The following is a 17,069-nucleotide window of genomic DNA, read 5'->3' as shown; positions in this document are numbered from 1 at the left end:
GAAAAAAAGGAAAAGGAAAAAAAAGGAAGGGAGGGAGGGAGGAAGGAAGGAAGGAAGGAAGGAAGGAAAGGAAGGAAGGAAAGGCAAAGGGAAAGAAAAAGAAAAAGAAAAAAAGAAAAAGGAAGGGGGAAAAAATGGCACCTGCCAGCTTTAGTTAGGCAGAGGGAGAGCGTGGAAGATGATGCCCACCCACTGGAACATAAGGATCATAAAGATGGCACCTGCTGTAAAGGGAACTGTGTGTGTGTGTGTGTGTGTGTGTGTGTGTGTGTGTGTGTGTGAAATATATATACATGGTACCTGTTAGCTTTAGCAAGGCAGAGGAAGAGCAGGAAGCCTCCATCCCTATAGAGTGTCCCGGTGGGTCCCTAACCCTCAGACCAGTGCTCTAAAATTAGGAAATGAGTCTCTTACAGATAAAGTATGGGTGCTTTACAAAGAGCCGCTTCTGCACTGGGCAGTGGGGCCAGTGAATCTGCACGTGGGCATTTCAAAAGCCATTCCTCAGTTGGGCACCGCCCTGTGGGTATTGTGAGTGTAAGCCTTAGTGGTCTTCGAAACCACACATTTTGGGGACTCATCTCTCAGGTGCCAGTCTTGAAAGCTGGGATGCCTCATGTGTGGGGTATGAACGCTGCACTCCTCAGGGAGAAGCTCCAGATTTTGAATTTCCTCCCAACTGTGGATCACCATGTCAGTGGTGGAGTTTATGACAAGGTTGTACCTCAGCCTTTACTACCCACTTTGATGTGGTTTCCCTCTTTTTCCCAGTATGAAGGCATTGCTCCAGCCGTTTTTAGGTTTCTTTAGAGGAAGTTGTTCCATATCTAGCTGTAGACTAGTGTCCCTGTGGGAGGAGGTGAGTTTAGGACCTTCCTATGTTTCCATCTTGCTAGATTTCTAACTAAGGGCTCTTTTAAATTATTTTGCCATAACAATTTATAAGCACAGACTTTTAAGAATTGTAATTTTTAACATTCAGATCCCTAATTTAAGCATGAAGAAACAATAGCTTGGACATTGCTGGGATTGTTCAGTAAAGCTCAATCTATTCAAATTTAGTTTGCTCTACAATTACATCTCCCTTATATTTTTTATAGCAATCGCATGTTTTTTCATCAGCCTTTGACGTTTAGAAAGTAAGAGCTATGCATTGAAATCTCTGCAAGAGGGGCGCCTGGGTGGCGCAGTCGGTTAAGCGTCCGACTTCAGCCAGGTCACGATCTCGCGGTCCGTGAGTTCGAGCCCCGCGTCAGGCTCTGGGCTGATGGCTCGGAGCCTGGAGCCTGTTTCCGATTCTGTGTCTCCCTCTCTCTCTGCACCTCCCCCGTTCATGCTCTGTCTCTCTCTGTCCCAAAAATAAAAAAAAAATAAAAAAAAAAAATCTCTGCAAGAAAATAAACTTTATAATGAAAATGTTTTTCTCTAGGTCCCAGAGTGAACATGAACTCTGAAATTGAATGTTGTACATAACAAAAGGCATGGCCGCAGCTGAAAGTATTTATAATGAAGTACAGGACTCCATTTCTGCTTTATCCTCTGTCAACACTCATAGGATAGCTGGGTATATAACTTCATGGTGAAGCATTTTTCCTAAATGTTGGAAAGCTAAAAAGTTAAATAAATCTGAGAGTTTTAGAAGTAACAAAAACAGGTTAAATGCAAGGAAAGTACACTGAGTACAACTACTCAACATATATGAACATACATATTAAACAAACATTTGCAGATTGACATTGGTAAACACAGGACCCCCCCCCCCCCCGCCCCTTCCTGGGTTTAAGGATGGGTTTGGTTTCCTTTTCTGTTTCTTTAAAATGTTGAAGGTTGGGAATGTCAAGGCAGGAAGTGCTCTGGTTAAGCAGAGTCTGGTATTCCTTTCTGTCTGCACATTCCCAAAGGGTGTTTCACTAAATGGATAATGGAAAGAGGAGGGGGTCCTCTTTGTGGGGAGGAGGTGGAGGACTTTGCAGTTTTAATCAAAACTGCTGTGGCCCATACCCTTGCAAAGCAGTACTTTAACATCCATTTAATCCTCTTGACAAGGCTTTGAGTTGTAGGTCATAAGGTTAAGTAACTTGCCCAAATAAATATCTGAACCAGGAGTCTCCCTGGGCTCCTGATTCCAGAGCCACAGACCTTCACACCTGAATATCTGTACACTGATGAGGCACTTACTGTATTCTAAGGAAGCCAACGGTGGATGATGGTCTGAAGCCATTTGGTAAGATATCACTTGTATGATTGTCTTCCCACAGTTGGCTTTTGTGGTGTTTGGTTTTAAGTTGGTTTTTCTGAGGACATAATAGCCGAACAATATAAAACTCTTCTAGAAAACACATATTTGAAATTAGTATTTGACACTTACGACCTTTTCCACCCTGAAAAGACAGTCCCCTTTAAATGTCCCATTCTTAGGCAATGTTGAGCAGCTGACCATCCTCTGTGGTAGCTTGCTCGGCTATGGTGCCCTGCGGCACAGTCGGGTGACTGATCGCCGCGCACTCTTCCTGGAGAAAATAGCGTCCGATGTTGTGTGGGCACCACCTGAGGGTTCTCCCGCCTCAGACCTCTGTTCTCTGAGTCTTAATCACAAGCCGTTTTGAATCTGCCTCACACGTGTGTGTCTGGTGGGCCAGCCAGAGATTAGGGCAGAACCTAGACACGATATTTGGGGCTCCCACTCTTCATTTTTCTCCTTTCTGGGATTCCCCAAACACATACACTCTCCAGCTGCTGTGGTTCCCCCCATCTCCATTCTGTCGCTCTTCCAGCCAGCGAGAGTGCAGGTTTCCACAGATTTCAGTGACCCTACTGCCCTGGAGCCTGTCCTCAGGCTAAAAGCTGTGAACATGGGAAAGCTGTCTTGTGCCATCCCTTCTTGTAAGCGTCACACTTTTACTTACCCACTGTCTTCTGGTCACTGTTTCCTGCCTTTAGGTAGGCTATCGTATTTTAAAATTTCATCTAGAGTTTATCATTGTTACCAATGTATAATGTGCTGGGGTTGGGGAACCGCAGTGGAGGGGTCCAAAGGAACCTTAGAGAGCTGTCTTTTTATGTATCAGATCGTGTGCAAATCCATCAACTTTCCAGTTAAAATTAGATACAGATGACATCAAAAATGTTTTAGCGCTATGACCTCACAGTCATGATTCACTGTCGACCTTTCTTCTGCCTGTTTTGTTCACGCTGTCCCTTTCCGGCTAAATCTCTCAATTCAGTTACTGCTAGAGAATGATTTACTGAGTACTTACAGGGTGCGAGCCATGATGCCAGGTGCTCTTGTTGAAATTTTGTTCATTCAAAATCCAAATCAAATGCAAATGCCTCCAGGATCACTCCCTCCCCCTCAATGGGTAGATGTGCTTTACCATTCTTCTGAATGCCTTTGGTGCTTTGTCCTTCCCTTAGGAGATTTTATTTATTAATATACTTGCTCCCCCCCCGCCACCAGACTTGTTCCCCCATTAGATCATCAACTTCACCTTGGCAAGGGCAAGTCTCACGCAAGTTTGCACCCATCTGTGCTGCCTTAAATATGCTTTTTAAAGTCAGGAACTAAAAAGATACCTTAGAAAAAGTCTTTGCAGTTGGAAAGAAGTGGGGGGAATGTAGAGCATTAGCTTCCTGTCTTTGTTTTTAGCTCTAGAGAGGGGCATCAAGTAATAAAGCATCATTTATGTGTAAAGAACATCTGAATAAAGACAACTCTTGTTTTTTTCCTTCTCCATCCTCCTCCTCTTCTTCCTTCTTCCCCTTCTCATTTTCTCCCTTCTCCTTTTCCTTCCTCTTCCCTTCTGTTTCTCACCATTTAATTGTGGTTTGATTTAATCTTCAGCTTCTTTGTGTGCATGGTCTCATTTTAAAATGGGATAATATATGTGTACATATGAAACAATTTTTGCTTTAAGTTGTTATATTTCAATAAGGGAGGCTTTTCTTTGTCTTTGAAGGTCTAGTGTCAAAGCTCAAGTAAATAGACCAGTGATGTTCCAAAGTTGGGATGGAGAATAACCCAAATGTTTGATTTTTCCTTAATTTATAAAATGTTACAGTGAAATTTCTTTGATTGAATTATCAGTAACAAAGAACACCTGTAAGCATTTTTTTCCTCTTTGAACCATAGTAATGAACATACTGTGAGTTGGAAACTATAAAAGTAAGGTTAAGTGAATAAAAGAGTTTTTCTCATAATCTCACTTCTTCCTTAGATTCAGGACAGAAGACATTTAAAAGGAGAAGGTCTCTCATAAACTGGGCCTTTTGGCGAGGGTCTAGCATTCATCTGGATAACTTGCCTGTGTCACCAACATCCCCTCTGCCGGGGCAGCTCTTTGGAGTTTCTCTGCCAAATATCTGTGAGAACGACAATCTGCCCAAACCTGTCTTGGTGAGTTTTGGCCTGTGACACTAATGGGAAACGAGAGCTCTGGGAGGGAACTCTGTTCTTAAATAGAAAAATTATAGACACCCATGGCTTGGCTGAGAATATTATCACTTCATAGAATAAAGTCTGATTAAGCTGTTGCAGAATCATAAGGAACACATAATAGGGAGAGAGCGTGTCGGCTGCTGGTTCCAGGAAAAAGCCACACAAGTCTGCTCACCTAAACACAGTTCGCTCTGTAGGCAGAGTCCACGCGAGAGTCCCGTTAACCCTCACATTTCTCTCACGGTCTTTCTTGAACTCTGTGTGGTTCTGGAAGTTTGCTTTAGTCACCCTAGAAACAGAAACTACCCATTTTTGTACTTGTTAAAAATCTGGCGTGTGTCATATTTGTGCTTCAGGTGTTTACACATATACATCCTCTGGCATCTAGTTGCCTCCCATAAATAGAATGGGTCAGATGAAACCACTGAGTCTGTCCTGTCTCCTTGCTCTGTGAAATGATCACTGCAGGGACGCTGTGTTGAGTGTCCACTATCAAGATGCATAGCACTTACCCTGTATTGTGCACTCGTAACATGCCATACATTTCTCTAGCCGCTTTATGGGCTTACGCCTCACAGCAGAGTTAGCAGTTAGTATCACTACCCTGGCCCCCGCTTTACAAATTAAACAAAATAAAAGCTTCAAGTTTACCAGAGGTCACACAGGTTTCTGGTCCCATGGATTGCCTGTCCCCAACACCCACCCTCCTTCCTACACTGCAAGCAGAGGAAATTTCTTTGCTAGAAAGCAAGCAAAATGAAGCATTGATCATGATGCAATGGAGCGGGGAAAGCTTCCTGGAAAAGGTGATTTTTTTTTTCTTTTTAGCTGGATTTTAAAAGAATGACGTAAATACAGGAAGTAGAATAAGGAAGAAAGACAAGTGAGTGGAGAATGAGTCTGGCAAGGATATTTCCATATTCAGGGAAAGAGTCCGAATTAGAGAATAAAGGGCAAAGGGTAGTGAGGTAAGGAGAGAGAGACAAGTTTACAAGGGACCGTGAAGCAGTCCGAGAAATTTGATTTTCAAGCGGCTGGTTGTTGTTGGTTCATTGAAGAAAAGACGATGTCAGTGAAGTAAAATATTTTAGATGCTGAATATAGCAAGGAAAAAACGGGGAAAAGATTTAGAGATACCAAAAAACAAACAATTGAGTCCTTCTAGCAGCTCCTCCTTCACCACTCTTGCCCTGGGCCATCCTCACCGCTGGCAGCCAGAGAGGGCAGGTATGTGTTCCCGTGCTTGTATGTGTGAAGTGCCATTTTGGTTTTTTCCTTTGCTTCCTTATAGGATATGCTTTTCTTTCTTAATCAAAAAGGACCCCTCACAAAAGGTATCTTCCGACAGTCGGCCAATGTGAAATCCTGCAGAGAGTTAAAAGAGAAACTGAATTCTGGAGTTGAAGTACACCTAGACTGTGAATCTATTTTTGTGATAGCATCTGTCTTAAAGGTAGGAAAGGTTCTCCCTTCGTCTATCCCTGCCATAGCTCTGGAGAAACATGACTGGTTCCTCCCATGACAACATTTTTCCCAGCTGCAAAGAACCGTAATAGATTTAGAATCTAAGAAGTGTTAAAAACACTTCACAAAGCCAACACTGGCCCTCAAAAGCCACTGCCAGCGATTTGGTGTGTCAGATGTGCTTGTATGTCTTCTCACCCCACCCCGCTCCCCCCATCACTGTGCTGCCCCATACCAAAAATAATAAAATTAAAAATCACCAAAGTACGTGTGGCATATTTACCAAAATAAACATCCTGATTATGATGACTTCTTCACAGTCTCATTACCTTCCTAATAAAGGCAAATTTTCAAAAAGAAACCTGTATTAAACTTTGAAGCAGAGTTTATCATAATAAGCATTTGTCGAACAACTAAAACAAAAAATTTCTCCGAGACCGCTGAAAATCCCATTCACTTTTACAATCACCAAGCCTTCCCCTGTCCCCTAGTGCCTTTTTAAAGTGAAAGTGGAGTAGGAAAGACTCCGACATCTGGGTTTTTTATAAAACCCTTATTACTGCATTTGGCATTTGTTATGGTTCTTAGCCTTCACCCCATGGTTATTTAACTCACATCCATAGCTGAGTTAGAGCTCTTCTAGAATGTTTTCCTCCCCACATTCTTGAAAACGCCTCACATTTTTTGAACACCTAGAGTCAGAACCAACTCGGAGCAGAGGCTTCAGCCGCAGCAACAGCCTCTGCAGCCCCGCCTCAGGCTCCCGTCTCCCAGCCCGGCTGGAACTCAGCGGGGCCCCGGCCAGAGGCCAGGCGGGGAGGAAGACCCTTCCATGTCCCTCCTCCTGGTCAGCTGCTTACTTCATGACTTTAGGAACAGTCACGTGTTTCCCGGCACATGAGCCATGTCTGCTCTCAGCCCCTGCTGTAGGCTTTTGCAAAAAAGCCTCACTCACAAAACCTGGAGAGCTGGAGCTAGGGTCATCTCATGTGCTTTGCACAGTTTGTCACTCCTCTTCACTCCTGAAACACAACACACGTATGTGTGGTGCGCATAGCCAGGCATGTGTGCGGGGTAGATAGGCACAAGGAATTTTCTTTTTCTTATCATGTAATTGGCTTTCTTCCATCTCTTAAGAGGTTAAAGCCTACGTTTTAGAAAATTTTCCTTACCATGCTGTTCTTCCTTCACAGCACCACACTTAAAATTTTGTGCTAAATTTTTGAGGCTTTTATCAAGAAATATGATTCTAGAGGAGTCAAATTGTATCTCCAATTGCAGAAATAACACTTGTACAAAAATAAGCAAAAGACAAATGATTGAAACATCTGGTTAAATGGGTTCCAAGTAATTGAAGTTTTATAATCACATAACTGTGTTTTACTCTCATTTCTTCCAAGTGGTTGCAGGAAAGGAGATACTTTTTGCCAAAAGTTTTTCAACTTTTGGTTTGTTTTGTTTCTTGTGTTTAAGACTATTTGGAAGTGGTACTTAAGTTTTCCTTTATTTTTTACTTAGGCTGGTTTTGCTTAAATACAAGCTTAACTCTTTAAACTGTAATTGGAAGAAAATTGCTTGAGACACTGTAACTTTGATCCTTCGAACCTTTGAGGAAGAGTTCCCTTTTAATCCTAGAGAAATCTCATCTCAAATTAATTTGGGAGTTCTGCTGATGACCTGGGCTCTGCTCTCGGAGGGAAGGAGACTCATTGGAGGGCTGTGAGCTGGTGATTGTAATTCAGAACCAGCTCTCACATCCTTTCCCGGCTGTGATGGTGGTCGTATTTCGTAACTTGTTATGCCAGCTGTGCAGAGTTCATTGAGATGTTACGAGTTATTATCTTTCAAGTGTAGGTTTAAGATTTAATGATGTTTTTCTTCAAGACAGATCATAAGTATGTTTTCCACTGAGATTTAAAAAGAGAGCTATTGTCACTGCCCCACTTTGAAATAACAAAATTTGCCTCTTCTAAATCTGACTTTTAAAGTAGGTGCAGCAACTAAAATTAGTTTGGAATTATGAAAATTCAGTAGCTTTACCCAAAAGGAGATAACTGTCCTGTGATGACACATCTGAGTTACACGTATGCAGGTGCACTTCTACGGAAGATGTACTAGAACAGAGAAAGACTTTGAAGCAATCTCTTCCTACTTGTTAGCCACTTTTTAAAAAATGTATAATAGGTAACATCACTACAAAGGGGTGTTTTAAATTATCTTAGAATCTCAAGTACAGTTAGTTGGCCTTCCTTTGTTCCTTTTCAATATTTGACCATGTGAAAACTAGCAACAGTTCAGTAATGACCTCTACTTTGTCTGGGACTGTGTGGCATTGCGGTGCACCAAGGAGAAGTTGAGGGTGTATCCGTGCCCTGGAGGAGCTCATCCTGGGGAAGATGCACACCTAATCCCCTAAGTGTAACAATTAGATACCACAGCCTCCTGGGGCGCCTGGGTGGCGCAGTCGGTTAAGCGCCCGACTTCAGCCAGGTCACGATCTCGCGGTCCGTGAGTTCGAGCCCCGCGTCGGGCTCTGGGCTGATGGCTCAGAGCCTGGAGCCTGTTTCCGATTCTGTGTCTCCCTCTCTCTCTGCCCCTCCCCCGTTCATGCTCTGTCTCTGTCTGTCCCAAAAATAAATAAACGTTGAAAAAAAATAAATAAAATGTTAGATACCACAGCCTCCCTATCAGTGATAACAAACATGGCACGTGAGTAACACGTGTGCCTTCTGTAGGCACTTGGGTGAAGCTACTGACTCGGTTTTGCAGGCAGAGTTAAAATTGAAGTGTTGCTGACTTTGACCTTCTCTGTGTTGTTAGCGGGTGCTTGCAGGAGGCTCGTCAACCATGGGTGCAGTGCTGAGACATGAAATTGAGTTTTCTCTGCCTGAGGTTTATTGAGGTAGAGATCAGACTTTGCAAGCTTGGCCCTGTTAATACCATGCCAAAAGCAACAGAGAGAGTTGGCCGGGAACAGAAATGAATATAGGACCAGGACCAAATTTAATTTATTTTTAAGCTTTTTATAAACAAAAGTCAAACAACAAATACCTTTGGTCATATCCTACTCGCATTATAGTCTGGTTCCACCACACCCAGCCCTGCCAGCAGTCTCAGCAGATGGGAGTCTCAAAGGCCAGAAAGGATGGTGTACTAGGGACGTGCTTAGTGTCCCTAGGCATGTGGGTGCGGCCCCATGCTCCCAGAGCCTGGCCAGGCCTGGTCCGGCATGCTGTCTCCCCTCCCCAAATGTGGGAAGGGAGTGCCAGGGGAAACTCTTAAGTACCTCTGGATGGAGCTGGGCTTTGTTTTCTTCACCTCTCTATCCCTAGCACCTCGAACAGCACCTGGCACACAGGAGCACATGTGTGTAGAGCAATAGGATGACGGACTATGGCGTTTTGAACCTCACAAGTGTGTCAGTGCATTTCTTGGAACTGGAGATTTGAGAGGGAAAAAAAGGACTTGGGATGGTTTGCCAGACCCCTGTCACATGCTAACATGTATGCAAAGGAGATTTCAGCCCAAACAGGTTGTCCTTATCTTTCCCACTACAGTCCAGACTCCAATTTGCCTCTGCTTTTTGTTAGAAAAAATCAAAGCATGTGTTTCTTATGTGTGCACGACAGTAGAGTGGGCACAGAGCTCTGTATATTCCAAAGAAGGGAGGACTTAACTTTTCAACAAAACGCTTGCTTTCTGATTTCCCCAGTACATATTTAGCATGAGAATAATGATTTAAAATATTTATTTTTCCTCCTGTGTAAGGATTTTCTGCGAAATATTCCAGGAAGTATTTTTTCATCAGATCTCTATGATCATTGGGTCTGTGTAATGGATCAAGGAAATGATGAAGAGAAAATAAATACAATTCAAAGGTAATTCTTCTAATTTGGTCATGTCTCAAAAATACTTAAAAAATAACTTCTATTTTATAAGCTTGTCTATTCAAGTAATGATGACTAGCAAAGTCAGATCCATGAGGGCCAGTTTAAAAACAGATTTATGCTAACTGCTATCATTGTTATTATTGTTCTCCCCTAATCTTAGTCACATGGAATGCTTGACCATTGTACACCTCCTGTGTATCTGAATCTGATAGAGCTGAAACCCATTAAACCAATAATACTGTAGACTCAATCTACGATCTGTGATCTTAATTTTGGTAAATATTTAACTAACCAGACAACTCCTCGTATATCTCATTCAGCAACTGAATTCACACAGAGAAAATTCCCTCCCCTCAAGGAACTCACTGTCTAGTAGAGTGGGTAGGTAAACCAAGAATCACAGTGTAGCATAATGGGTGCTATAAAAGAAATGTGAAAGAGGTATTGTGGGAGCACTGGAGAGAGTTAATTGTTGAAAGTGTCACAGAAAAAGGGAGTTGCACAGCCTTAGTCTTATCACAAAGAATGCATTGTCTTTTCTCCTGCGAAGAGAGGTTGCTGGCAGAACTCACAGCTGGTATTCCGATCGCTTCCTGCCCTTATAAGGGAATAGGAAAGAAGTGTCCAAAATGCAGTACTCCAGTTCTGTGAAAACCCAGGAATCCCAAAATCGTTTATTTGCATTTGCTTGTTTAGTACAGTTTTTTTTTTTCCTTGAGCGGCTTTCAAATATGAATTATTACCTATCTACTGCTATTGATAGACATCTATCAGTAGAACATAGTACAACTTCTGATATGCTAGAAATCAAAGCCACATCACACATGCTATCTCTATGCTTCCATTATGGTTTGGTGAAAGCCATTCAGAGATCTTGAACATCAGCTTCTCTACTTCGTTGCCCATTGTCTAAAATTTTATATTCTACAAACTGTTAAAGGATGATTAAAAAAACGGTAAAATTAAGACTTCTACAAATATACAGGCGCTTAGGTGGTTCTGTTGGTTGGGCATCTGACTTCAGCTCAGGTCATGATCTCATGGTCCGTTCCGTGAGTTCGAGCCCCGCATCAAGCTCTGTGCTGACAGCTCACAGCCTGGAGCCTGCTTCAGATGCTGTGTCTCCCTCTGTCTCTGCCCCGCCCCCCCCCACTTGCACTGTGTCTCTCTCTCTCTCTCTGAAAAAATAAACACAAAATTTTTTTTCAAGAAAGACTCCTACAAATATAAAATGAACACATGTGAAAATTTTTATTTAACTCTTTAATTAATGAGAGAACCAGTAAGATGTTACCATCAGTTCAAAGGAGATTTCAGACTACCACACCTATGTAGTTGAATCAGAAATGCTGAAATGAATTTACATATGAATGCAAAACTGGCTTTTTCTACTGTAGTGTGAAGGGGAAGCAAATAAATCATTTGTCTCGCCACCAGACGGAATTGTCAAGTCTGTAGACAAATGTTAGGTATGCTGCTGTCAGTAATCTACAATTTACAGAATTATAAAATAGCTCAAAGGCATAGGGCCTCTGGGGAATCAGATAACCCAGAAGCTTATGCTAGACAATACCTTACTCTCCATTGAATACACTCAGCAATCTTTTGGTTTATTTCAATATCTTTGATAATTTGTCTGTACAAAACCATACTCAGTGTCAGTCCATCACACTTGAAGAAATGCCTCTGGGCTCTTTATGCAGCAGGAGTCAGATCGCCTTACTTTCTCTCCCAGGTTGCAGACTTCTGTTGGGAAAAAAACAACCATGAGTATCAACATATACATCTCTTTACCGGATAATAGTAAAAATAATTTTCAGTGAGTGATAATCTTAAGATCCCTGATCAATTACAAAATAGAAACAGTAGGAAATGTACTAGTATAAGCTTGACTTATATATGTGAAAGTGATACCAATGAGATAAAGATATTTGGGACGAAATCTGGCCTTGGAAGCTGGTGGAACAGAGCGTCAGCTCTCAGATGGATCTCAAAGTCTCAGTAGTGAAGGTTTGGGCTCTCACCAAGGGACTGCATTCCTGTGTTGCTACTTGGAAATAAAGAACCACTAAAATTTAAGTGTTTAATTTCATCAAAAAGCTCTTGGGAGGTGGGGGGTTGGTTGAGAATATCCTGAAACATTACAGCATCTGCCTGAGTTAAAACACATTGTACTAATTTCAGGTACATATTTCAGGCAGCATTTTTTTTACAAGCTGTTTTTCTGCATTCTTTGACATCTTCGCTGGGTTGTGAAGACAGTGTACGGAATAAATAAATGAATCCCCAGTGCATATTCGCATTCTCTGTGTAGAGGTAGCCCTTACTTTGCATGTGCGATGTTAACTGAAACCCCACGTATCTGAACCGGGTTCTTGCTTTGCGTGGTTCCCTGTGAAAACCCAGGGTTGCCTATCGACGCAAGCTTCTTATGGAATGTCTTTATTAAAGAGTGCATTTTTCTGTCTTTAGGCTATTAGACCAGCTCCCGAGAGCCAATGTTGTTCTCCTAAGGTATCTTTTTGGGATATTACACAACATTGAGCAGTGTTCCTCGTCCAATCAGATGACTGCATTCAATTTAGCGGTGTGTATAGCTCCAAGCATTCTGTGGCCTCCTACTTCCTGCAGCCCAGAACTAGAAAATGAATTTACAAAAAAGGTAATGAGGTTTCTCATTTTTATGCCCTGGGGGATTGAGTCCCCATCTCGAACCTAAAATTCAGAGTATTAATTCTGAAACACATTTTCTTAAATAACTTAAATACACCTCCTTAGAAATTTGAGTGCATTGAGTGTTTTATACCTATGTTTTATACCTACCTACCTATCCTGGTAGATTATAGAAAGGTGATCTCTTAAGCAAAAAAGTGATAGCAGTTGGGTTACTTCTCTTTTCCCTTTAAGGAGGCAAAAACGCCATGACCGACTTCACCCTTAGAGTCATAAGAAAGCAATTGATATATTTTAATATAGAAAAAAGGACTTTGGACTTAGGTAAGCCAAGATTCATTCCTCAGCCCCACCACTTGCCAGATGTACAATCTTGGGTGAAATTAATTACATTGATCCAGTTTCCTCATCTAAAAAATGGAGGTAGTGATACTACCTAGTTCAGGTATCTGAAATCATACTCCTCTAGTGCCTGGTAGTTAACATGGGGCTTAGGGATATTGATTCCCGTTGCTCCCAACATTCTGCCTGCTCCTTTGCCTTGTCTCTTGGGGCAAGGAAGCTAAGGAAAGGTTCCAGTACATCCCAGTGGAGGTGCAAAGCTCTCCAGTAAAATCTTACCTCTTCCCCAAGCTCCTCCAGGGAGCCTAAGGGAGGGAAATGCCTAGGTAGAGACTATTGAGGCAGAATGCAAGGGTTCTCTAGCTGTCTCTCTACTTTACAAGAAACCCACAGAGGATGCATAATTCCCACACTTCTGACAACTGCCTTTTACATAGGAAATACATTTCATAAGTCTTTATCTAATAGTGATACTTTGTGAATTTTAATGAAGTTTATTGCTTCACCCCAAATGCCCTATGAAGAATGCTTTAAGTTACCCTAATTTTAAAGACCGAGCATTAGTATAAATATGTTAGCACTGAGCTAAGGCAACAGGTGACTTCAGTCCACCAATTAAAAATAATTTCTATGTCCAAACTAGTCTTGTAAGTATCATTGCCTTTTAGGGGGAACTGTTCTGTATACTTTTAAAGAAGACATGAATTTTTCTCAGGATTCTTTTTCATTTTTGGCAAAATCAGGATTTATATGTGAAATGTGACTAGTTGATGTGCTATATATGAAAAGCAGCACTTTGTTTTTGTCCTTTTTCATGCAGGTTTCTCTGCTTATCCAATTTCTGATTGAAAATTGCTGTAGGATATTCGGAGAAGAAATCACTTCCCTCTTAGGAGAGGTTTCAGTGAGGTGTGATTCTCAAGAGAATGCGTCAGGTACTGTGAGTGCTTGGAACATTGTTTGCCGGGGCCGTGGCTGTCTTGGGGGCCACAGCTCAGGGAAGGAGGCCCCTGCTCCTCCCTGGACCACCTGAGTGTTACCACTGGTGGGGTTAAGCAATGTGTAAGATGAGGTCCAAAACTTTCAGAAGCATCATCTGGTATGTTTCTGCCCTTTTAAAAAATCTTTACAAAGGTCCCTAATGTCTGCAGTACCACTGCTGTGGCTGAAACTGGCATGAGAAGCCCAGCAGGGAGAGGCAGGCCTGCTCTTCTTCCCCCTCCTTCCTCCGAGCGGCCCAGAGACACTCCAGCCAAGCAGCAGTTTAGAAACAACCAGCACTGTAGGACCTGGGGCGATTTTGAAACCATTCAACCTTCCAGAATTACTAGTTAGGTTATCTTTGACCAGTTATTCTAGGCCACTGAACATGAATATTTTCAACTATAAATATAGGTAACCATAATATGTAACCTCTATGGTTGTTGTGAAGGTTAGATAAAGTAGTGAATGGTAAAGAGTTTTGCTTAGTAAGGTTTCTCTGAGACTAAATCGTGTGCACTCACCAGCAAGCAGCTCCTGAACCTGGATACACCCGGCATGAATTCCTTTGTCTTTTTTACCATTTCTTGGTATTACAACATGTCCTCATTGCTTTGAGGAAATCTTAATTAAGAAAGCCTATTTCTTCAGGAACTGAGTTAAATTTAGAAATGCAACATTTTTTTTTTAATTCTGGGAAGACAGTGAAAGTTCCTTTCTTTCTTGAGAGTACGAATATGAACAATCTATATGAAAGGAGAATTAAATTAACATAGATTTTTTTTTCTTTTTTTAACACAGCATGCAATTTCAGTAAGTAAAAATGTTAATTATAGTTTGATTTTTTTTGACAGATATCTCTTGCTTCCAACTGAACGACTCCTCCTATGACAGCTTGGAAAATGAGCTAAATGAGGATGTCGATGCTCCTTGTAGTGACTTGGTGAAGAAACTTGGTCAGGGTAGCAGAAGCATGGACTCTGTGTTAACCCTCAGTGACTATGACCTCGACCAGCCTGAGGTGGAAGGCCTCTTAACCCTGAGCGACTTTGACTTAGACCGTTCTAAAGATGAAGACATTCAAATGGAACGGCCTCTTGAACCCAAGCCGGTGGACCTCACAGGAGTGTATGCAAAGGTCCCACTGCGAGATCAGGCCCGGGCCCCGTCGGGCCTGAGCACTCCTGGCTACCTGTCCACAGCTGCCGCAGGGGTTCCAAAAAGCCTGAGGCGACACCGACGCTCCTCGGAGCCCAGCATCGATTATCTAGATTCTAAGCTTTCGTATCTCAGGGAATTTTATCAGAAAAAGCTACGCAAGTCCAGCTGTGATGCAATTCTCTCTCGAAAAGATGAGGATTATCTGAAGCAGAATCAGCCCCTCCAGGAAGAGGGTAAGACATGTTTTAAACAGAGTTTAGTCGCAGGCACTGATACCAAGAAAAACGCCACTAATAAAAATGTTAAGAAGAAAAGCTTGTCTGGTAATGAAGGAAATCATGTGAAACTCTTTTCTAAATCCAAGCCAGTGGCCATCTCTGTGGCATCTTACAGTCACATGTCGTCTCAGGACCATCCCGGGAGCCAGCCCTTCGGCACAGACACATCTGGATACTCCCCGACACACACAGCGGATGCCCTCAAGAGCTCGCGGAGGCACCGGCGCTGCTCGGAGCCCAGCATGGATGACCAGCACTGCAAACTGACCTATCTCAGGGGAATTTATTCAAAGAAACAGCATAAAACCAGCTGCGGAGCCGGTCTCCTGCACGGAGAGGAAGCTTATCTGGAGCGGCACAAGTCTTTGCAAATGGAGGGGCAAAAGCTCATTAACCAGAGTTTGGTGATGGGGATTGAGGTGGGCAAGAGCAGTAGCACAAACAGGAACACCGAGAAGGGCTTACCCCCAAGACTAAATGTTTGCCCGCGGACCAGCTACTCCAGCTTGTCCTCCCCAGGCACTTCCCCCTCTGGCTCGTCAGTGAGCTCCCAAGACAGCGCTTTTTCTCAGATTTCGGAACACTCTGTGTTTACCCCCACTGAAACTTCCTCTCCAATAGATTGCACTTTTCAAGCTCCAAGAAAACAGGAAGAGCTTGCTTCTGATTTTAGCAATTCCAGCCTCATTTCTGCAACTCCTGGTCCCTCATCAGGGCAGGCCAGCAGCCGCCTGGCGTATACAAAAAAGGATGTTGTAGAGTGGCACTCACAAATACATTCTGTAACTCTTCACCCAAGCACATGGTTGAGAAATGGTGTGGCCAGTTTGAAAAACTGGTCCCTCAAAAAGAAGGCAAGGGCATCCAGACCAGAGGAAAAGAAAGTAAGTTCTCTAAAAGGACCCATGGAGCCACCTCCCTATGCTTCTGGTATTTCAGAAGCCAGCCCACTGCAAGAGACACAGGAAGACATGCCCCAAAGGGCAACGGAAGGACTTGGAGCTGTGCAGACAGCCCAGTGGTATAGCTCGTACCCCAGCCAGGACTCAGAGAAGCACTGTAGCTCTCCATTCAGCCTGGTGGAGGATGGACTCAAGCTTTGTGTGAAGTCACACAAGGAAGGAGAGAGCAGTGAGCAGCGCTCTCCTGGTACTCTGCCGTGTAAGAGATCCTCACCCAGCTCCTTGACTGTGGACGATGCACCCAGCCCAGACTCGGGGCCTACAGTGGTTTGTGATATTGGGGACCAGCATTTAACCAAAGACGTTTAACCATAGTAAGAACGTGATATGTACAAGAGCAGAAACTGGGCTAATAATGACATAAAGACAAGAGTACTATGACCCCTTTGTATAAAATACGTGGGATGGGTAGCATAAGGATAATCATTGCTAACACTTAGGACAACAAAAGAATTCTCTTTACTGAGACTATTTGGCAAAAAGTTTAAACTAACAAATTTCAGCTCCTGTTTGGGAGGCTTTTCCTTATTAGAGCATGGGATTGGTCCTATCATGTGTTTTTAGAGATAACTAGCAGGGGGCCAGAGAAAACATCTTCTGTAGGGAGAATATGGCCTACATGTTGAGTGAGATTCATATCCTGAGGCCAGGATATCTTAAGTGAAGAATAAGGACTGTGGAAACGGGGAGGGTGCAGAGAAAACGTCCGTGTTCCGTGGAATATGTTTAACAACTAAGCAAGAAAAGGCCAGTAATCAAAGTATTAAAAAAAAGAAAGTATGTCCAGTAATGAAGGAAATCATGTGAAACGTTTCCCTGAATGCAAGCCACTAGCCATTTCTGTGACATTCTCTAGTCACGTGCCATCACAGGAAGATTCCAG

General features: G+C 42.8%; 1 protein-coding gene across 1 annotated transcript in view; it reads left to right on the top strand.

Annotated features, from left to right (window-relative positions):
• Window positions 1–16,495, top strand: part of ARHGAP20 (Rho GTPase activating protein 20) — a 125,452-nt gene extending 108,957 nt beyond the window's left edge. The window contains exons 10-15 of the mRNA XM_047072269.1: window positions 4,215–4,393; window positions 5,727–5,888; window positions 9,668–9,777; window positions 12,262–12,451; window positions 13,625–13,739; window positions 14,640–16,495. Coding sequence (XP_046928225.1) covers window positions 4,215–4,393; window positions 5,727–5,888; window positions 9,668–9,777; window positions 12,262–12,451; window positions 13,625–13,739; window positions 14,640–16,495 — 2,612 coding nt within the window. The remainder of the gene's footprint in view (window positions 1–4,214; window positions 4,394–5,726; window positions 5,889–9,667; window positions 9,778–12,261; window positions 12,452–13,624; window positions 13,740–14,639) is intronic.
• Window positions 16,496–17,069: the final 574 nt, after the last annotated feature.

The sequence above is a fragment of the Lynx rufus genome, unplaced genomic scaffold, assembly GCF_022079265.1.
Source record: "Lynx rufus isolate CCGP_SWC_20201006 ecotype Redwood Valley unplaced genomic scaffold, mLynRuf1.p SCAF_9, whole genome shotgun sequence".
Classification (NCBI taxonomy): domain Eukaryota; kingdom Metazoa; phylum Chordata; class Mammalia; order Carnivora; family Felidae; genus Lynx; species Lynx rufus.
This window is presented reverse-complemented; position numbering and strand designations above follow the sequence as displayed.